Below are 23,334 nucleotides of genomic sequence, written 5' to 3'. Positions count from 1 at the left end.
CATTACACTTATCCCTAATGTTTTATTCCATTTCTCCCTGTAAAAATCAACTCCAATAAAAGTGTTGGACTATTCACGTTGTAAGGCAGTAAACCTGGATTAAATACTTATTTCTGCCAGTGTAAATAAAGTTTAATTTCATTGTTCAATGCACAAATCAAGATATTGGAACAGCTGACAGGTGGAAACTTACCTGAGCTTCAGGACTGAGTTGTTTCTCTCTCTCCTGCAGAGAGACCTTACAGTACGACTGTAAAGCCAAGTAGTTTTTTCTTTTCCACTTTCGATCAAAGCGGTCAGCATGCTGCTTGCAGTAGGCAAAAAATGGATCCGCAATATCCTGAAGAAAATAAAAAATTCACATATTTATTTCAATATCATGAACGGATATAGACGTTATTTTGCACATTGAAAAGACATGTTTGTGGAAAACTTTTGACCCATCTTGTAAAGCACCCACCAAGCCCTCTGTCGCAGGGAACGGACACAAGCACTGGAGCAGACAACTCACCAGGCATCATCCAATTGTTTAATGGCTCTTCTTGTGTAAAATACCTTTTGCATAACAATGAAACTGGTCCACTTTCTTTGCACACACACACAGACATTATTGTGGGTTTCTCACCCAATGCAATAAAAACAATGATTTATTCGCCCCGGGGAAAAAAAACAAGACCTAATAAATATTCCAATCCATGTGACCCATCTACAAATGTGAACTTTTTAGACTTGAGGAAAATCTAAACTTTCTTTAATGGAATTAGTATCTAAATGTTGATGGATGCATCTAAAGCATACTTGCCAACCTTGAGACCTCCGATTTCGGGAGGTGGGGGGAGGGGGGTGGGGGTGGGGCGGGGGCGTGGCTAAAAGGGGAGGAGTATATTTACAGCTAGAATTCACCAAGTCAAGTATTTCATATATATATATATATATATATATAAGAAATACTTGACGTTCAGTGAATTCTAGCTATATATATATATATATATATATATATATATATATATATATATATATATATATATATATATATATATACACACACACACACACAGGTAAAAGCCAGTAAATTAGAATATTTTGAAAAACTTGATTTATTTCAGTAATTGCATTCAAAAGGTGTAACTTGTACATTATATTTATTCATTGCACACAGACTGATGCATTCAAATGTTTATTTCATTTAATTTTGATGATTTGAAGTGGCAACAAATGAAAATCCAAAATTCCGTGTGTCACAAAATTATAATATTACTTAAGGCTAATACAAAAAAGGGATTTTTAGAAATGTTGGCCAACTGAAAAGTATGAAAATGAAAAATATGAGCATGTACAATACTCAATACTTGGTTGGAGCTCCTTTTGCCTCAATTACTGCGTTAATGCGGCGTGGCATGGAGTCGATGAGTTTCTGGCACTGCTCAGGTGTTATGAGAGCCCAGGTTGCTCTGATAGTGGCCTTCAACTCTTCTGCGTTTTTGGGTCTGGCATTCTGCATCTTCCTTTTCACAGATTTTCTATGGGGCTAAGGTCAGGGGAGTTGGCGGGCCAATTTAGAACAGAAATACCATGGTCCGTAAACCAGGCACGGGTAGATTTTGCGCTGTGTGCAGGCGCCAAGTCCTGTTGGAACTTGAAATCTCCATCTCCATAGAGCAGGTCAGCAGCAGGAAGCATGAAGTGCTCTAAAACTTGCTGGTAGACGGCTGCGTTGACCCTGGATCTCAGGAAACAGAGTGGACCGACACCAGCTGGACTGCTGCTGAGTGGTCCAAAGTCATGTTTTCTGACGAAAGCAAATTTTGCATTTCCTTTGGAAATCGAGGTCCCAGAGTCTGGAGGAAGACAGGAGAGGCACAGGATCCACGTTGCCTGAAGTCTAGTGTAAAGTTTCCACCATCAGTGATGGTTTGGGGTGCCATGTCATCTGCTGGTGTTGGTCCACTCTATTTCCTGAGATCCAGGGTCAACGCAGCCGTCTACCAGCAAGTTTTAGAGCACTTCATGCTTCCTGCTGCTGACCTGCTCTATGGAGATGGAGATTTCAAGTTCCAACAGGACTTGGCGCCTGCACACAGCGCAAAATCTACCCGTGCCTGGTTTACGGACCATGGTATTTTTGTTCTAAATTGGCCCGCCAACTCCCCTGACCTTAGCCCCGTAGAAAATCTGTGGGGTATTGTGAAAAGGAAGATGCAGAATGCCAGACCCAAAAACGCAGAAGAGTTGAAGGCCACTATCAGAGCAACCTGGGCTCTCATAACACCTGAGCAGTGCCAGAAACTCATCGACTCCATGCCACGCCGCATTAACGCAGTAATTGAGGCAAAAGGAGCTCCAACCAAGTATTGAGTATTGTACATGCTCATATTTTTCATTTTCATACTTTTCAGTTGGCCAACATTTCTAAAAATCCCTTTTTTGTATTAGCCTTAAGTAATATTCTAATTTTGTGACACACGGAATTTTGGATTTTCATTTGTTGCCACTTCAAATCATCAAAATTAAATGAAATAAACATTTGAATGCATCAGTCTGTGTGCAATGAATAAATATAATGTACAAGTTACCGTATTTTCCGCACCATAAGGCGCCCTGGGTTAAAAGCCGCGCCTTCAATGAACGGCATATTTCAAAACTTTGTCCACCTATAAGCCGCCCGGTGTTGTAAGCCGCATCTAACTGCGCTAAAGGAATGTCAAAAAAAACAGTCAGATAGGTCAGTCAAACTTTAATAATATATTAAAAACCAGCGTTCTAACAACTCTGTTCACTCCCAAAATGTACGCAAATGTGCAATCACAAACATAGTAAAATTCAAAATAGTGTAGAGCAATAGCAACATAATGTTGCTCGAACGTTAATGTCACAACACACAAAATAAACATAACGCTCACTTTCTGAAGTTATTCTTCATTCATAAATCCCTCGAATTATTCTCCTTCGTTGTCCGAATTGAAAAGTTGGGCGAATGTGGGATCCAAAATGTCGTCCGGCGCTGTCTCCCTGTCTTAGTGAAGGTGTGTTCGCCTTCGGTCATCCATTGTTCCCACGCAGTTAGCAGTCTAGCTTCGAATGCCCTGTTGACACCAATATCTAGCGGCTGGAGGTCTTTTGTCAATCCACCCGGAATGACGGCGAGTATTGAATTAAGCGCGTAAGCGTGTCTCTTAATGTGATGTTATGAGCTAGCAAATATAACAACTACACTACCCAGCATGCAACGATAGTGACGAGCATGCGCGGTAGCCCTGAGAAGCGTTGTTGTATGCTGGCAGTTAGAATGTGGTTATGAGCACGCTGTGAGTAAACGTTGAGAACTCAGTTAACACGCCTCGTCTGCATTATTTATAATTAGACAGACAACACACTTAATAGGAGCCATTTTGGGGTCTTTACATAAACACACAAATGGAAATGAAACGTCACATATCCCAGCATGCACCGCGCGCTTCTTCTACGGGGAAAAAAGATGGCGGCTGTTTACCGAAGTTGCGAGACCGAAACTTTATGAAAATGAATCTTAATATTTATCCATATATAAAGCGCACCGGGTTATAAGGCGCACTGTCAGCTTTTGAGAAAAGTTGTGGTTTTTAGGTGCGCCTTATAGTGCGGAAAATACGGTATGTTAGATCCACTATGGGCTGGACTCTCACACTATTATGTTAGATGCACTATGGACTGGACTCTCACTATTATGTTAGATCCACTATGGACTGGACTCTCACATTATTATGTTAGATCCACTATGGACTGGACTCTCACACTATTATGTTAGATCCACTATGGACTGGACTCTCACATTATTATGTTAGATCCACTATGGACTGGACTCTCACAATATTATGTCAGACCCACTATGGACTGGACTCTCACACTATTATGTTAGATCCACTATGGACTGGACTCTCACACTATTATGTTAGATCCACTATGGACTGGACTCTCACATTATTATGTTAGATCCACTATGGACTGGACTCTCACACTATTATGTTAGATCCACTATGGACTGGACTCTCACTATTATGTTAGATCCACTATGGACTGGACTCTCACTATTATGTTAGATCCACTATGGACTGGACTCTCACAATATTATGTTAGATCCACTATGGACTGGACTCTCACACTATTATGTTAGATCCACTATGGACTGGACTCTCACACTATTAACTAGATCCACTATGGACTGGACTCTCACTATTATGTTAGATCCACTATGGACTGGACTCTTACTATTATGTTAGACCCACTATGGACTGGACTCTCACACTATTATGTTAGATCCACTATGGACTGGACTCTTACTATTATGTTAGATCCACTATGGACTGGACTATCACACTATTATGTTAGATCCACTATGGACAGGACTCTCACACTATTATGTTAGATCCACTATGGACTGGACTCTCACACTATTATGTTAGATCCACTATGGACTGGACTCTCACACTATTATGTTAGATCCACTATGGACTGGACTCTCACACTATTATGTTAGATCCACTATGGACTGCACTCTCACTATTATGTTAGATCCACTATGGACTGGACTCTCACACTATTATGTTAGATCCACTATGGACTGGACTCTCACATTATTATGTTAGATCCACTATGGACTGGACTCTCACAATATTATGTTAGCTCCACTATGGACTGGACTCTCACTATTATGTTAGATCCACTATGGACTGGACTCGCACTATTATGTTAGATCCACTATGGACTGGACTCTCACAATATTATGTTAGATCCACTATGGACTGGACTCTCACACTATTAACTAGATCCACTATGGACTGGACTCTCACACTATTATGTTAGATCCACTATGGACTGGACTCTTACTATTATGTTAGATCCACTATGGACTGGACTCTCACACTATTATGTTAGATCCACTATGGACTGGACTCTTACTATTATGTTAGATCCACTATGGACTGGACTCTCACACTATCATGTTAGATCCACTATGGACTGGACTCTTACTATTATGTTAGGTCCACTATGGACTGGACTCTCACTATTATGTTAGATCCACTATGGACTGGACTCTCACAATATTATGTTAGATCCACTATGGACTGGACTCTCACACTATTATGTTAGATCCACTATGGACTGGACTCTCACACTATTAACTAGATCCACTATGGACTGGACTCTCACACTATTATGTTAGATCCACTATGGACTGGACTCTCACATTATTATGTTAGATCCACTATGGACTGGACTCTCACACTATTAACTAGATCCACTATGGACTGGACTCTCACACTATTATGTTAGATCCACTATGGACTGGACTCTCACACTATTATGTTAGATCCACTATGGACTGGACTCTCACACTATTATGTTAGATCCACTATGGACTGGACTCTCACACTATTATGTTAGGTCCACTATGGACTGGACTCTCACTATTATGTTAGATCCACTATGGACTGGACTCTCACACTATTATGTTAGATCCACTATGGACTGGACTCTCACATTATTATGTTAGATCCACTATGGACTGGACTCTCACAATATTATGTCAGACCCACTCAACATCCATTGCATTCGGTCTCCCCTAGAGGTGGGGGGTTACCCACATATGCGGTCCTCTCCAAGGTTTCTCATAGTCATTCACATCGACGTCCCACTGGGGTGAGTTTTTCCTTGCCCTTATGTGGGCTTTGTACCGAGGATGTCAGTGTGGCTTGTGCAGCCCTTTGAGACACTTGTGATTTAGGTCTATATAAATAAAGATTGATTGATTGATTGATTGATTGATATTCAACGTAGAGGTTCCACTGAGCTGGTGATGTTTCTGCACACGTCAAAAGGTCCTAAAAAGAACATGTTTATCCCACCTCTTCTGCAGCAGCTTCTGACAGGAGCCCCTCTCTCTGTGCACAGGTGACATGGAAGTAGGAGCGACACATTCCTGCATCACAGCTGATGCACACACCAGTCCTGGCAAAGCGGCTGTCCTCGCAGAAACTGCACTCCTGGAAAAATAAGAGACTTTTAAAAAAGTACCGTGTGACACGGTTTCTTCACATTTGCATAAAAAAAGCTTCATACAAATTAAGATTCGACTTCTGCAGCATATCTAACTTGACTACTGTGCTTATACAGTAACTTCTTAAGTTTGTCAGGGACTTCTTCCCAGAAGGAATCAGTTAACGCATGAATTATTAATAGTACATCAAAAAGAAAAAGTCAGTACTTGCCTTGGCCCCATATTTGGAATAATTCATCTCCGTGAGCGTCACTGGCCGGAGTTTGTCTATGTCTCCAAAAGCTACCCCAGGAACATAGAGTGCACATACCACATGCACCCATCTGAAAACATCAACATGATCAAAAACTACAGACACAGTACATGCAGACAGGACCAAATACAGGTAAAAGCCAGTAAATTAGAATATTTTGAAAAACTTGATTTATTTCAGTAATTGCATTCAAAAGGTGTAACTTGTACATTATATTTATTCATTGCACACAGACTGATGCATTCAAATGTTTATTTCATTTAATTTTGATGATTTGAAGTGGCAACAAATGAAAATCCAAAATTCCGTGTGTCACAAAATTAGAATATTACTTAAGGCTAATACAAAAAAGGGATTTTTAGAAATGTTGGCCAACTGAAAAGTATGAAAATGAAAAATATGAGCATGTACAATACTCAATACTTGGTTGGAGCTCCTTTTGCCTCAATTACTGCGTTAATGCGGCGTGGCATGGAGTCGATGAGTTTCTGGCACTGCTCAGGTGTTATGAGAGCCCAGGTTGCTCTGATAGTGGCCTTCAACTCTTCTGCGTTTTTGGGTCTGGCATTCTGCATCTTCCTTTTCACAATACCCCACAGATTTTCTATGGGGCTAAGGTCAGGGGAGTTGGCGGGCCAATTTAGAACAGAAATACCATGGTCCGTAAACCAGGCACGGGTAGATTTTGCGCTGTGTGCAGGCGCCAAGTCCTGTTGGAACTTGAAATCTCCATCTCCATAGAGCAGGTCAGCAGCAGGAAGCATGAAGTGCTCTAAAACTTGCTGGTAGACTGATGCGTTGACCCTGGATCTCAGGAAACAGAGTGGACCGACACCAGCTGGACTGCTGCTGAGTGGTCCAAAGTCATGTTTTCTGACGAAAGCAAATTTTGCATTTCCTTTGGAAATCGAGGTCCCAGAGTCTGGAGGAAGACAGGAGAGGCACAGGATCCACGTTGCCTGAAGTCTAGTGTAAAGTTTCCACCATCAGTGATGGTTTGGGGTGCCATGTCATCTGCTGGTGTCGGTCCACTCTGTTACCTGAGATCCAGGGTCAACGCAGCCGTCTACCAGCAAGTTTTAGAGCACTTCATGCTTCCTGCTGCTGACCTGCTCTATGGAGATGGAGATTTCAAGTTCCAACAGGACTTGGCGCCTGCACACAGCGCAAAATCTACCCGTGCCTGGTTTACGGACCATGGTATTTCTGTTCTAAATTGGCCCGCCAACTCCCCTGACCTTAGCCCCATAGAAAATCTGTGGGGTATTGTGAAAAGGAAGATGCAGAATGCCAGACCCAAAAACGCAGAAGAGTTGAAGGCCACTATCAGAGCAACCTGGGCTCTCATAACACCTGAGCAGTGCCAGAAACTCATCGACTCCATGCCACGCCGCATTAACGCAGTACCGTATTTTCCGCACTATAAGGCGCACCTAAAAACCACAATTTTTCTCAAAAGCTGACAGTGCGCCTAATAACCCGGTGCGCTTTATTACGATTCATTTTCATAAAGTTTCGGTCTCGCAACTTCGGTAAACAGCCGCCATCTTTTTTCCCGGTAGAACAGGAAGCGCTTCTTCTTCTACGCAAGCAACCGCCAAGGAAAGCACCCGCCCCCATAGAACAGGAAGCGCTTCACCCGCCCCCATAGAACAGGAAGCGCTTCACCCGCCCCCGGAAGAAGAAGAAAAAACGCGCGGATATCACCGTACGTTTCATTTCCTGTTTACATCTGTAAAGACCACAAAATGGCTCCTGCTAAACGATCCGGTTCATAAAAAGACGCAATCTCTCCATCCGCACACGGATTACTACCGTATTTCACAGCAACTGAACCGCACTGTGGAACGGGAGCACGTACGGTGAATATTCGCTCCACAGGGAATGAGAAGTCATCCTTCACTGTGGTTCTAGCTTGCCATGCTAACTTCCACTCATGGTGATATTCAAAAGGAAGACCTTGCCAAAAGAGACCTTTCCAGCCGGCGTCATCATAAAAGCTAACTCGAAGGGATGGATGGATGAAGAAAAGATGAGCGAGTGGTTAAGGGAAGTTTACGCGAAGAGGCCGGGTGGCTTTTTTCACACAGCTCCGAAGGCGAACACACCTTCACTAAGACGGGCAGACAGCCTCGGACGACATACGCCAACATTTGCCAGTGGATCGTAAATGCTTGGGCAGATATTTCGGTCACAACTGTGGTCCGAGCTTTCCGGAAGGCAGGATTCACAGAACAACAGCGACACTGACTCCCGATGACTTCTACGAGACGGAACCGGCCATTTTGGATCCCACGCTTGCGCAATTTTTCAATTCGGACACCGAAGACGAAGAATTCGAAGGATTTACGAATGAAGAATAACTTCAGAAGGTGAGCGCTATGTTTATTTTGTGTGTTGTGACATTAACGTTCGAGCAATATTATGTTACTATTGCTCTACACCATTTTGAATTTTACTATGTTTGTGATTGCACATTTGCGTACATTTTGGGACAGAGTTGTTAGAACGCTGGTTTTCAATATATTATTAAAGTTTGACTGAACTATCTGACTGTTTTTTTGACATTCACTTTAGCGCAGCGTTTTTTTGACATTCACTTTAGCGCAGCGTAGGCGCGGCTTTTAGTCCGGGGCGGCTTATTGGTGGACAAAATTATGAAATATGTAATTCATAGAAGGTGCGGCTAATAATCCGGTGCGCCTTATAGTGCGGAAAATACGGTAATTGAGGCAAAAGGAGCTCCAAGCAAGTATTGAGTATTGAACATGCTCATATTTTTCATTTTCATACTTTTCAGTTGGCCAACATTTCTAAAAATCCCTTTTTTGTATTAGCCTTAAGTAATATTCTAATTTTGTGACAAACGGAATTTTGGATTTTCATTTGTTGCCACTTCAAATCATCAAAATTAAATGAAATAAACATTTGAATGCATCAGTCTGTGTGCAATGAATAAATATAATGTACAAGTTACACCTTTTGAATGCAATTACTGAAATAAATCAAGTTTTTCAAAATATTCTAATTTACTGGCTTTTACCTGTATACACCTTCATAATGACATGTGCCATGCGTACTTCCCACCGGATATTTGACCACTTTTCTAACCGACATTGCTAGCGTTGAATTGAATTGTTTTAAGCGTGGCCATGAAAGGCTTGGTTGGTGTCAGTTTGCTGTTCAATAGGATCGACGTCATGACATTTTTCTGCAGGCAAGCTACTTTTCAATTGACCAAGTGGAGAAATCATTCAAATATATCATTTATATTGATTTATTTATGAACGAGAGGTTAAAGGGGAACATTATCACCAGACCTATGTAAGCGTCAATATATACCTTGATGTTGCAGAAAAAAGACCATATATTTTTTTTACCGATTTCCGAACTCTAAATGGGTGAATTTTGGCGAAATAAACGCCTTTCTAATATTCGCTCTCGGAGCGATGACGTCACAACGGGAAGCAATCCGCCATTTTCTCAAACACCGAGTCAAATCAGCTCTGTTATTTTCCGCTTTTTCGACTGTTTTCCGTACCTTGGAGACATCATGCCTCGTCGGTGTGTTGTCGGAGGGTGTAACAACACCAACAGGGACGGATTCAAGTTGCACCAGTGGCCCAAAGATGCCAAAGTGGCAAGAAATTGGACGTTTGTTCCGCACACTTTACCGACGAAAGCTATGCTACGACAGAGATGGCAAGAATGTGTGGATATCCTGCGACACTCAAAGCAGATGCATTTCCAACCATAAAGTCAAAGAAATCTGCCGCCAGACCCCCATTGAATCTGCCGGAGTGTGTGAGCAATTCAGGGACAAAGGACCTCGCTAGCACGGCAAGCAATGGCGGCAGTTTGTTCCCGCAGACGAGCGAGCTAAACCCCCTATCGACCCTAGCTTCCCTGGCCTGCTGAAATCAACTCCAAAACTGGACAGATCAGCTTTCAGGAAAAGAGCGCGGATGAGGGTATGTCTACAGAATATATTAATTGATGAAAATTGGGCTGTCTGCACTCTCAAAGTGCATGTTGTTGCCAAATGTATTTCATATGCTGTAAACCTAGTTCATAGTTGTTAGTTTCCTTTAATGCCAAACAAACACATACCAATCGTTGGTTAGAAGGCGATCGCCGAATTCGTCCTCGCTTTCTCCCGTGTCGCTGGCTGTCGTGTCGTTTTCGCTTGCATACGGTTCAAACCGATATGGCTCAATAGCTTCAGTTTCTTCTTCAATTTGGTTTTCGCTACCTGCCTCCACACTACAACCATCCGTTTCAATACATGCGTAATCTGTTGAATCGCTTAAGCCGCTGAAATCCGAGTCTGAATCCGAGCTAATGTCGCTATAGCTTGCTGTTCTATGCGCCATGTTTGTTTGTGTTGGCTTCACTATGTGACGTCACAGGAAAATGGACGGGTGTATATAACGATGGTTAAAATCAGGCACTTTGAAGCTTTTTTTAGGGATATTACGTGAGGGGTAAAATTTTGAAAAAAACTTCGAAAAATATAAGAAGCCACTGGGAACTGATTTTTAATGGTTTTAACCATTCTGAAATTGTGATAATGTTCCCCTTTAATCATTTTTAATAGAAAACCATAGTTTTTACCACTGGATTATCAAAAACCGTACTCATTATGGGAAAACCGTAGTTGTTGGCAGGTATGGCAAAGAGACGGATCAAGATTTTAACACATTGTAGGTCGGGAAAAAACGAAGAAAAAACGGAAAATATTTGTTTATATTTTTAGAGATAAAAAAAAAAGACAATTTACGACTGTAGACGGAAAAATCCCATGCCTGGTTCTATGTATTTCATTTTTTTAAAGTTTTCCAGAAGGACACTAGAGAGGAGCAGTGTTTTTGACAGTGCTGATATACTTATCAGCTAGGAAACAAAGGTTCCACAAACTGTACGGACTGGAAAGGGCAGGAGAACCACTGGACTAGAGAAGGCTAAAGGTATTTGATGAATACTTGCTGCATTGCATTCTTAAACATGAAAAAAAATGATTCATAGATTTAGTTGGCGGCAGACAGGCAGCAGTGTGGTGTGACACAATTTCAAATGCAGACTGAAGGGAAGAGAATCCAAAGTCCAATATAAAGATATCCATCTATAGCAAGCAACCGCTTCACAGTTTAATTTGCTGTGTTTTTCATGCTCTAGTGAAGTAGTAAATTCGGGTGCTGCCTGGCTAAGGAGCACTATCAGCGATAACGTGGTTGAAGTCTCCACGCTTCACACAACACTCTCTTTTCTCCTACTCCCTTTCTTCTGCTATCTCTCCTCTTCCTCCTCTCATTCCTCCACCAGCTTTCTCTCTGACTCAACCTTCTCTTCTCCAACTATTGAACAGAAGTTCAATTCACATGTCCGTTGGTGTGCTGTACCATAAGTATTCGTCCTTGCATGCTTTTCTGTATCTTACCTGCCTGCGTCGGTCTCTTTGAAGATGCCGTCCTGGTTGGGGCAAAGCTCGCAGTTTGGCATCACTCCATTCTTACAGGCATCACAAAACCAGGGCTCAGTGGAGTTCTCTGATGCAGAGCTCATGATGGAGTCACTCTCCCCATCCACGCCATAACACCCTGAAGACAGGTTTTAGTATTACATACTTATGACTTGGTCTTTCCCCTACCATAGAAGAAGTTAATTGCATTGTATTTTCTATATGGCGCCAGACCACAAGTCATTTAAAAATGCCTTTTAATTGTATACCGTATTTTCCGCACCATTAGCCGCACCTAAAAACCACAAATTTACTCAAAAGCTGACAGTGCGGCTTTTAACCCGGTGCGCTTTATATATGGATAAATATTAAGATTCATTTTCATAAAGTTTCGGTCTCGCAACTTCGGTAAACAGCCGCCATCTTTTTTCCCGGTAGAACAGGAAGCGCTTCTTCTTCTACGCAAGCAACCGCCAAGGTAAGCACCCGCCCCCATAGAACAGGAAGCGCTTCTTCTTCTACTGTAAGCAACCACCCGCCCCCGGAAGAAGAAGAAGCGCGCGGATTTTCGTTTCATTTCCTTTGTGTGTTTACATCTGTAAAGACCAGACCACAAAATGGCTCCTACTAAGCGACACGCGTATAACGCAGAATTTAAACTTAAGGCAATAAGTCATGCCGAAGAACACGGAAATAGAGCAGCAGCAAGAGAATACAACATAAATGAATCAATGGTGCGTAGGTGGAGGAAGCAAGAAGATGACCTGCGCCAGGTAAAGAAGACAAAACAGAGTTTCCGAGGGAACAAAGCAAGATGGCAACTGTTGGAGGACAAACTCGAACAGTGGGTTGTTGAGCAGAGAGCAGCAAGCAGAAGTGTCAGCACCATCACTATTCCAATGAAGGCAACAACGCTAGCAAGCGAACTTCACCTGGATGATTTTAAAGGTGGTGCTTCTTGGTGTTTCCGGTTCATGAAAAGACGCAATCTCTCCATCCGCACACGGACCACTATTTCACAGCAACTGCCTAAAGACTTTAAAGAAAAGCTGGCTACTTTCCGTGCATATTGTAAAAACAAGATAGCTGAAAAAAAGATCCGGCCAGAGCACATTATCAACATGGACGAGGTTCCACTGACTTTTGATATTCCTGTGAACCGCACTGTTGATACAACGGGAGCACGTACGGTGAATATTCGCACCACAGGGAATGAGAAGTCGTCCTTCACTGTGGTTCTAGCTTGCCATGCTAATGGCCAGAAACTTCCACCCATGGTGATATTCAAAAGGAAGACCTTGCCAAAAGAGACCTTTCCAGCCGGCGTCATCATAAAAGCTAACTCGAAGGGATGGATGGATGAAGAAAAGATGAGCGAGTGGTTAAGGGAATTTTACGCGAAAAGGCCGGGTGGCTTTTTTCACGCAGCTCCGTCCATGTTGATATACGACTCCATGCGCGCCCACATCACAGATGGTGTCAAAAAACAAGTGAAGCACACAAATACAACACTCGCCGTCATTCCGGGTGGATTAACCAAAGAACTCCAACCGCTGGATATTGGTGTCAACAGGGCATTCAAATCACGACTGCGAACGGCATGGGAACAATGGATGACCGAAGGCGAACACACCTTCACTAAGACAGGCAGACAGCGCCGGACGACATACGCCAACATTTGCCAGTGGATCGTAAATGCCTGGGCAGATATTTCGGTCACAACTGTGGTCCGAGCTTTCCGGAAGGCAGGATTCACAGAACTACTGGACAACAACAGCGACACTGACTCCGATGACTTCGACGAGACGGAACCGGCCATTTTGGATCCCACATTTGCCCAACTTTTCAATTCGGACACCGAAGACGAAGAATTCGAAGGATTTACGAATGAAGAATAACTTCAGAAAGTGAGCGCTATGTTTATTTTGTGTGTTGTGACATTAACGTTCGAGCAACATTATGTTGCTATTGCTCTACACTATTTTGAATTTTACTATGTTTGTGATTGCACATTTGCGTACATTTTGGGACAGAGTTGTTAGAACGCTGGTTTTTAATATATTATTAAAGTTTGACTGACCTATCTGACTGTTTTTTTGACATTCCCTTTAGCGCAGCGTAGGCGCGGCTTATAGTCCGGGGCGGCTTATTGGTGGACAAAGTTATGAAATATGCCATTCATTGAAGGTGCGGCTAATAATCCGGTGCGCCTTATAGTGCGGAAAATACGGTGTATATATATATATATATATATATATATATATACATATATATATATATATATATAATAAAATAAATATATATTTATAGCTAGAATTCACTGAAAGTCAAGTATTTCTTATATATATATATATATATATATATATATATATATATGAAATACTTGACTTAGTATTTCGTCAAGTATTTCTTATATATATATATGTATATATATATACATAAAAAAAATATATATAATAAAATAAATATATATTTATAGCTAGAATTCACTGAAAGTCAAGTATTTCCTATATATATATATATATATATACATATATATATATATATATATATATATATATATATATATATATGAAATACTTGACTTAGTATTTCGTCAAGTATTTCTTATATATATATATATATATATATATATATATATATATATATACATACAGTATATGAAATACTTGACTTGGTGAATTCTAGCTGTAAATATACTCCTCCCCTCTTAACCACGCCCCCAACCACACCCCCCGCCCTCCCCGCCCCCCACCTCCCGAAATCGGAGGTCTCAAGGTTGGCAAGTATGAAATAATGTATATAATTCAATGTATATACTCTGATGACTAACTTGTGTGATGACTGTATTATGCTGATAGTATTTATTTGTACCATGAATTGATTAAATTGTAGGGAATATGTACTGTACAGTGCAATCTACTAATAAAAGTTTCAATCAATCAATCAATCAATCACTCTGCACACAGCAGTGCCAGAAGAGGGGCACCCTTGAGCACATCTTAAGCAGCTGCTCAAGAGCGCTTGGTGACAACCACCGGACGACAGGATCAAGTTTTGAACTCTTTGGCAGACTCAGGTAGATTGACCAAACAATGAATCACCTTCATTAGCGCAAGTCACAACATCACCAGTCTAAATGTACAGGGGGCTCCTTAGAAGAAGGTTAAGTTCCCAGCCAACATCTTTGCCCAGACATAGTACGAACATCAGGCTTTACCAAACAAGTGGTCACATCCTGGAACTAACTGTCCCATGGAAAGATAGGATTGTAGAGGCCCACGAGCATAAGTCGGCCAAGTACGCAGAGCTGCCGTAGGCCTGTTCACTTCTGCGAACGCTCAAACCCTTCGAAGTAAAAGGGACTGCAATTGAACAGAACCATCAGAAACCGAAGAACGAGACTCATAGAGAAGCTGGTGAGAAACACTGTGCCCAATGGGTTGAGTTTTTTCTTGCCCTGGTGTGGGATCTGAGCCGAGGATGTCGTCGTGGCTTGTGCAGCCCTTTGAGACACTTCTTGATTAAGGGCTATATAAATAAATGTTGACTGATTGACTATTGAATTCAAGTAAGAACTCGTAGCAAAGTACAAAAGTGACATCCAAGTGGCTCTACCCTTCCCTCTTTCTGCTTATCACGTATTTGCCAACAAAAGTATTCAATAAAGGTAAAAGTTAAACATTCTTTTATAAATATCACTCTTCACTTGTATGTATTGCACATGTATGATATAAATAATGCATAATAGTTCATTGTAAAATGTGTTTTGTGTTGACATTTTTGGCTGTTAAGAACAATTAATTGGATTTACATTATTTCTGATAAAAAATGACCCTTTGAAGTGCATTACTAACAAAAACAGAGGTACCACTGTAGTGTCATTTTTATATTTTCTAATTGGCCGCATGCAGGAGGCTACGCCGGATAGTCGAACCTCGGATTCAGGAGGAACAGTGTGGTTTTCGTCCTGGTCGTGGAACTGTGGACCAGCTCTATACTCTGGGCAGGGTCCTTGAGGGTGCATGGGAGTTTGCCCAACCAGTCTACATGTGTTTTGTGGACTTGGAGAAGGCATTCGACCGTGTCCCTCGGGAAGTCCTGTGGGGAGTGCTCAGAGAGTATGGGGTTTCGGACTGTCTGATTGTGGCGGTCCGCTCCCTGCATGATCAGTGTCAGAGCTTGGTCCGCATTGCCGGCAGTAAGTCGGACACGTTTCCAGTGAGGGTTGGACTCCGCCAAGGCTGCCCTTTGTCACCCATTCTGTTCATAACTTTTATGGACAGAATTTCTAGGCGCAGTCAAGGCGTTGAGGGGATCCGGTTTGGTGGCTGCAGGATTAGGTCTCTGCTTTTTGCAGATGATGTGGTCCTGATGGCTTCATCTGGCCAGGATCTTCAGCTCTCACTGGATCGGTTCGCAGCCGAGTGTGAAGCGACTGGGATGAGAATCAGCACCTCCAAGTCCGAGTCCATGGTTCTCGCCCGGAAAAGGGTGGAGTGCCATCTCCGGGTTGGGGAGGAGATCTTGCCCCAAATGGAGGAGTTCGAGTACCTCGGAGTCTTGTTCACAAGTGAGGGAAGAGTGGATCGTGAGATCGACAGGCGGATCGACAGGCGGATCGGTGCGGCGTCTTCAGTAATGTGGACGCTGTATCGATCCGTTGTGGTGAAGAAGGAGCTGAGCCGAAAGGCAAAGCTCTCAATTTACCGGTCGATCTACGTTCCCATCCTCACCTATGGTCATGAGCTTTGGGTTATGACCGAAAGGACAAGATCACGGGTACAAGCGGCCGAAATGAGTTTCCTCCGCCGGGTGGCAGGTCTCTCCCTTAGAGATAGGGTGAGAGGCTCTGCCATCCGGGGGGAGCTCAAAGTAAAGCCGCTGCTCCTCCACATCGAGAGGAGCCAGATGAGGTGGTTCGGGCATTTGGTCAGGATGCCACCCGAACGCCTCCCTAGGGAGGTGTTTAGGGCACGTCCGACCGGTAGGAGGCCGCGGGGAAGACCCAGGACACGTTGGGAAGACTATGTCTCCCGGCTGGCCTGGGAACGCCTCGGGGTCCCACAGGAAGAGCTGGACGAAGTGGCTGGGGAGAGGGAAGTCTGGGCTTCCCTGCTTAGGCTGCTGCCCCCGCGACCCGACCTCGGATAAGCGGAAGAAGATGGATGGATGGATGGATAATTGGCCGCATGTCATTTATTTTTACATGCTCACATTGACATTTATCTTCTGTTCTCTGTATCATGTGTGGAAGAGTGATTGCTTTCATTACCTTTAATTTCCCCGAGGGCGTATGCCCACAAGATCAATACACTTTTAATCTAACCTAATTGAGACATACTGTATCTTTATTTTGGAGTCTTTATTTTGCTTTTTATGATGAAAGTTTGTGAAATGAAACTGTAGAGCAGTTATTTCAATAGTCACTCTGTGACAACCCCTGCATTCTGTCAATGCCACACTTAATGTGCATGAAAGCTAAAATGTAGTATTTACATTGCACCCATAAAAAAATAAATCAGGTCCATGCTGGCCGAAACCCACGAGGTCATTGCAATGTGACACTGTAGCGGCAACAATTGAACAATGTGCTCCAGGAACTGAATTTGATAGATAAGTATACTTTCAAGGCACTCCAAATTGTTTTAAGGCTACTGAACCCATTGCTGTGGTAGATTGTATCCTCGGAAAGCTATCAACAAACAATATTTTAGCTTAGCAGCATTCAATGAGCAAGTCAACAAATTAAAAGTGAAGTTTGTGTGCCTGGCTAAAGAGTAAGACAGTCCATGAAAAGCAACATAATTGTCTGTTCAGCTCTTTGTCTGCTGCACGCATGTTAGCGACTAAATGGGACCATTTGCCAAGGGTCTGATGATAGAACTACAAAGTCAACACCCAAGTTAAAGTAGCACTATTCTTCTGTTTATCAGTCAGGCAGTTAGCAGGCTACTTCAATTGTGAATAATGATAGATTTAATCAAACGCAACAGTAAAAACAAGGCTGAAAACAGTCAAAGGTAGGCCATTAAAATAGAAAATACTAAGACAAGAAAGGGAGTGAGTTCTGGGGCCGTGATGCAGCTGAAGAGAAGGCTCAGTGCCCCATGGTACGAAGCCTGGTGTGAGGAAACTGGACGAGCATTTGCCAGATAATCTGGGCGAATGTTCGGGAAGTAAGAAGTTTTTGTAGGTATGTTGGTGCCAATCTAGTAACGCACTTATGAGGAAGAATTAACATTTTGTAATTGATCTGCGAAGAGGCAGCAAGCCCATCCATCCATCTTCTTCCGCTTATCCGAGGTCGGGTCGCGGGGGCAGCAGCCTAAGCAGGGAAGCCCAGACTTCCCTCTCCCCAGCCACTTCGTCCAGCTCCTCCCGGGGGATCCCGAGGCGTTCCCAGGCCAGCCGGGAGACATAGTCTTCCCAACGTGTCCTGGGTCTTCCCCGTGGCCTCCTACCGGTCGGACGTGCCCGAAACACCTCCCGAGGGAGGCGTTCGGGTGGCATCCTGACCAGATGCCCGAACCACCTCATCTTGTTCCTCTCGATGTGGAGGAGCAGCAGCTTTACTTTGAGCTCCCCCCGGATGACAGAGCTTCTCACCCTATCTCTAAGGGAGAGCCCCGCCACCCGGCGGAGGAAACTCATTTGGGCCGCTTGTACCCGTGATCTTGTCCTTTCGGTCATGACCCAAAGCTCATGACCGTAGGTGAAGATGGGAACGTAGATCGACCGGTAAATTGAGAGCTTTGCCTTCTGGCTCAGCTCCTTTTTCACCACAACGGATCGATACAGCGTCCGCATTACTGAAGACGCCGCACTGATCCGCCTGTCGATCTCACCATCCACTCTTCCATCACTTGTGAACAAGACTCCCAGGTACTTGAACTCCTCCACTTGGGGCAAGATCTCCTCCCCAACCCGGAGATGGCACTCCACCCTTTTCCGGGCGAGAACCATGGACTCGGATTTGGAGGTGCTGATTCCCATCCCAGTCGCTTCACACTCGGCTGCGAACCGATCCAGTGAGAGCTGAAGATCCTGGCCAGATGAAGCCATCAGGACCACATCATCTGCAAAAAGCAGAGACCTAATCCTGCAGCCACCAAACCGGATCCCCTCAACGCCTTGACTGCGCCTAGAAATTCTGTCCATAAAGGTTATGAACAGAATGGGTGACAAAGGGCAGCCTTGGCGGAGTCCAACCCTCACTGGAAACGTGTCCGACTTACTGCCGGCAATGCGGACCAAGCTCTGACACTGATCATACAGAGAGCGAACCGCCACAATAAGACAGTCCGTTACCCCATACTCTCTGAGCACTCCCCACAGGACTTCCCGGGGTACACGGTCGAATGCCTTCTCCAAGTCCACAAAGCACATGTAGACTGGTTGGGCAAACTCCCATGCACCCTCAAGGATCCACAGTTCCACGACCAGGACGAAAACCACACTGTTCAGTGATTTTAGGATGGGAGTGAAATTTAACATCTCTCATTAAGATTCTGGCTGCTCTGTTTTGGATGAACTGTAGTGTTTCAATGTCCTTGTCAGGAATTGAACAAAGAGACCCTTGCAGCAGTCCAGCCTTGAGAAGATGAAGGCATGGCTCTGATGCTGGATCCACTCAATGTCCATTGCACCGGTCCCCTCCAAGGTTTCTCATTGTTATCCCATTGGGTTGAGTTTTTCCTTGCCCTGATGTGGGATCTGAGCCCAGGATGTCGTTGTGGCTTGTGCAGCCCTTTCAGATACTCGTGATTTAGGGCTATATAAGTAAACATTGATGGATTGATTAGTGGGTACAGGCAAAGTCAGAGATAGATGTTATCTGGATCGCTAGGCACTTGACTTTAGCCCTACTGTAAGTTTATGGAAGTTATTTCAATGTTTATAAAGCCATGCTCACCAACTTATGGTGCCAATCTTGCTTCTAGCTACGACCCTGAAACACATTTTCATGAATAAGGCTGAGTATTGTTGCGTTTTGGACCAGTTGTTCCTCCCAGGGAATTCAAGTCACAATTCGCTCCCAAGTTCTTTCCGACACATAAAGCTGAGTTGAAAAACCACCAGAGACAGAATAGGTATTTTGTTGTATATTCTCAAAGCTTTGCCAATATACATTTTGAGACCAGTCTAACCCTAGAACATTCTATTGCGCCTCCCAAAATGGTCTGTCTTCCCGATCCCACCACCCTCTCTCTCGTCCCATCTCTGTAGACAAAACAAATGCTAGTCAAAACACATTCCAAAGAACTCAAGGTTAACACACAGTTTACTTACAGACAGAGCAGCAAGAGAAGAAATGGAAAACACGAGCTGTTTTCAAATATGACTATGAAATAAAAGAAGTACAACGTAAATTCGGATATATGTAAATATCTGCCTCCGACAATTCCCCCTTCAGATCTTCTAAAAAGATCTTTATCACTAGTACAACACTTCTAAAATACGCCCCTCTTTGAGCAAGCTAGTAAAAATTAAAAGCATAGTTACATGGGAGATAAACGGATGGAATCTATGTCAATGTCGTCACTCTCAGGGAAGGAAACTAGCATTTCTCGAAAGTCACCACTTTGCCAGTCCCCCTTCAGTGACATAGCAAACCCAGGTTGTTCAGCAAGCCCCTCAACAGCATCACGAGTCAGGTTGGTCAGTCTCAACAGATTATAAAAAACATAGTTAATGCGTTCTACATTTTTAGTAGCAGTCACAGGGAAAATAGCACCAATTATAGGAAGGTTCTCGAAACCTGCACAGGATTCACACCACAATTTATGTTGTGGTGGGACCCCCCTTGGTTGTCCAATTGCATCAAAGTAAACACCCTCAGGGTTTCTCATCAAATCAAAGGAGCCCGTTACACTCCTCCGAGATAAAACATGGCGTCCTCTGCGGGAAGTTAGAGAGGCCGCTGAAATAGGAGTTCCAAGGGGTGTTAATTTGGTACCGTCTAGGGTGACTGGGGTCACCAGTCTAACCGTAGCACAAAGCCCAACGGCTGACGTCGGGATTCTAATGTACAATCTATGCTCCCCACAATACCAGAATAAGTCAGCTCGTGCCCAAGGGCCTATCCTTGAGCCATCTATCAGGGTGGTGCACCAGGAGGGGTTAATGTCACCCAATTTGTAGGGGGATGAAGGGGGTCCTGTAAATTGCCACAAAGGGAAGAAGTCGGGTGAAATTGTCAACAGGAGGGTGCACACTAACCAACAAATCACAACCTGGCGGTGTGGGTTCAGAAAACAAGGAGATAAGACAGTTTGAGCCGTTAGTGTCAGTCAACTTAAAAGGGGCGGGGTAAGTGTGGGGTTTTTATACAAACTTAACATATGAGCTATGCACAAGATGATATAATTTCCCGCTCTCTCTGACTCAATCCCACTGTTTTCTTCCAGTCGTATTTGCAGCAGGGATCGGAAAGCTCTCATAGTTCCGTGTTTGAACGTAGTAACAAGGCGGAATTAACTGTGGCATACCTTCATGCACGGTGACGCCACAATTGTCGCACTGAATGATCTCATCTGCGTCCCCGCTGCTGTCTCCGAGGCACACACAGCAGATAAGGATGTGCCGAGTGCTCCACGTCTGGGATCGATCCAGCAAGGCATCCTGGGGGAGAAAAAGAGCCCATGTTCATCGTTGGCCACGATGGAGTCCTGGTCAGTTATTCGTGTGACGCCTGTATAAAGTCATCATATCAGGGCAGTGGGGGAAATAAGTATTGGGGCGCGACCCCAAAGGGAATAAGCGGTAGAAAATGGATGGATGGATGATTTAATGAAGATTTTGCAAAGTTTGCTGCTAACAAAGACTGTCTCAAAAGATTATTTTAGAGTTGACACACTCGGGACAGATTCCAGTCAGGGGATCATTTAACTTTATTGTTTGTTCATAGAACACACACACAACAATGAACCAGTCCGTATCTGTCTCCTTCCTTCATGGATCAATCAAGCACTGTCCATGCACTGTTTACCTGATGAGGCTTTGCAGCACACTGTGAAACTCTGCGTTAGGGAGGTAACGGTATATCAGGGGTGCTCACACTTTTTCTGCAGGCGAGCTGCTTTTCAATTGATCAAGTCGTGGGGATCTACCTCATTCATATATATAATTTATATTTACTTATTTATTAAATATATGTTTTTGTTAACAAGTTAAAGGTGTTTAATGATAATGCAAGCATGTTTAACACATATAGTTAATATTGTTAACAAGTTAAAGGTGTTTAAAGATAATACAAGCATGTTTAACACATATAGATTCCTTTCTTTCATGAAGACAAGAATATAAGTTGGTGTATTACCTGATTCTGATGACTTGCATTGATTGGAATCAGACAGTGGTGCTGATAATGTCCGCATTTTCAAATGGTGGAGAAAAAAAGTCCTCCTTTCTGTCCAATACCACATGAAAGTGGTTGGTTTTTGGCATCTTATTTGTCCAGCTTCCGTACTCGTTTGTATACACTTTACAAGAAATACATGGTCGGCAAACTCCGTAGCTTGCTAGCTTGTGCACGCCAGCTTTCTGAGACTCTTATTTTGTTAGCACAACTGTGCAACTGTGCAGTCGGTCTTTGGAGTTTTGACGACAGGTACGGCGCCAGAGTCTGTTGAAATAAAGTGTTTCTCGCCTTCCAGTCGGTAATTCTAATGAGCTGGCAGCAGCCAGCGTCATCTCAGAAGACCCTCGGGTGCCGTGAATGTCAATCAAGTGACGAAAGTGACGTCATAGTGAAGATTTATGATCGCTCATTTTTAGGACAATTTTTTTAATGCCTGGCTGGTGATCGACTGACACACCCTCCGAGATCGACCGGTAGCTCGCGATCGACGTAATGAGCACCCCTGCGGTATATGAATTTTATATCACCGGTTGTGTGAGCAAAATGATCACCGTTGCCATTATTGCTGTGGCATTGTTAAATGTGCTCAAAAAGTACTTATACACACTAAAATCTGTCAACCAAGTTACCGTATTTTCCGCACTATTAGCCGCACCTAAAAACCACAAATTTACTCAAAAGCTGACAGTGCGGCTTTTAACCCGGTGCGCTTTATATATGGATTAATATTAAGATTCATTTTCATAAAGTTTCGATCTCGCAACTTCGGTAAACAGCCGCCATCTTTTTTCCCGGTAGAACAGGAAGCGCTTCTTCTTCTACGCAAGCAACCGCCAAGGTAAGCACCCGCCCCCATAGAACAGGAAGCGCTTCTTCTTCTACTGTAAGCAACCACCCGCCCGCGTAGAAGAAGAAAAAGCGCGCAGATATACCGTACGTTTCATTTCCTTTGTGTGTTTACATCTGTAAAGACCACAAAATGGCTCCTACTAAGCGTCAGGGATCCGGTTCATGAAAAGACGCAATCTCTCCATCCGCACACGGATTACTATTTCACAGCAACTGATATTCCTGTGAACCGCACTGTGGATACAACGGGAGCACGTACGGTGAATATTCGCACCACAGGGAATGAGAAGTCATCCTTCACTGTGGTTCTAGCTTGCCATGCTAATGGCCAGAAACTTCCACCCATGGTGATATTCAAAAGGAAGACCTTGCCAAAA

The 23,334-nt window shown here is 43.5% G+C and overlaps 1 protein-coding gene across 4 annotated transcripts in view; it reads right to left on the bottom strand.

Annotated features, from left to right (window-relative positions):
- phf14 (PHD finger protein 14) overlaps positions 1 to 23,334 on the bottom strand; it is a 172,956-nt gene that overhangs the window by 125,946 nt on the left and 23,676 nt on the right. For all 4 annotated transcript variants that reach the window (XR_009817569.2, XM_061982345.2, XM_061982346.2 and 1 more), the window contains exons 4-8: positions 21,237 to 21,369; positions 11,725 to 11,884; positions 6,246 to 6,357; positions 5,883 to 6,020; positions 194 to 340 (exon numbers count right to left, since the gene is read on the bottom strand). Coding sequence is in view for 3 of the 4 variants with exons in the window: in XM_061982345.2 (XP_061838329.2) it covers positions 194 to 340; positions 5,883 to 6,020; positions 6,246 to 6,357; positions 11,725 to 11,884; positions 21,237 to 21,369 (690 nt within the window). In the remaining variant the exon portion in view is untranslated. The remainder of the gene's footprint in view (positions 1 to 193; positions 341 to 5,882; positions 6,021 to 6,245; positions 6,358 to 11,724; positions 11,885 to 21,236; positions 21,370 to 23,334) is intronic.

Source organism: Nerophis lumbriciformis, linkage group LG21 (genome assembly GCF_033978685.3).
Source record: "Nerophis lumbriciformis linkage group LG21, RoL_Nlum_v2.1, whole genome shotgun sequence".
In the NCBI taxonomy this organism is placed as follows: domain Eukaryota; kingdom Metazoa; phylum Chordata; class Actinopteri; order Syngnathiformes; family Syngnathidae; genus Nerophis; species Nerophis lumbriciformis.
Note: the sequence above shows the minus strand (reverse complement) of the source record. Positions and strands in the feature narration are given on the sequence as shown.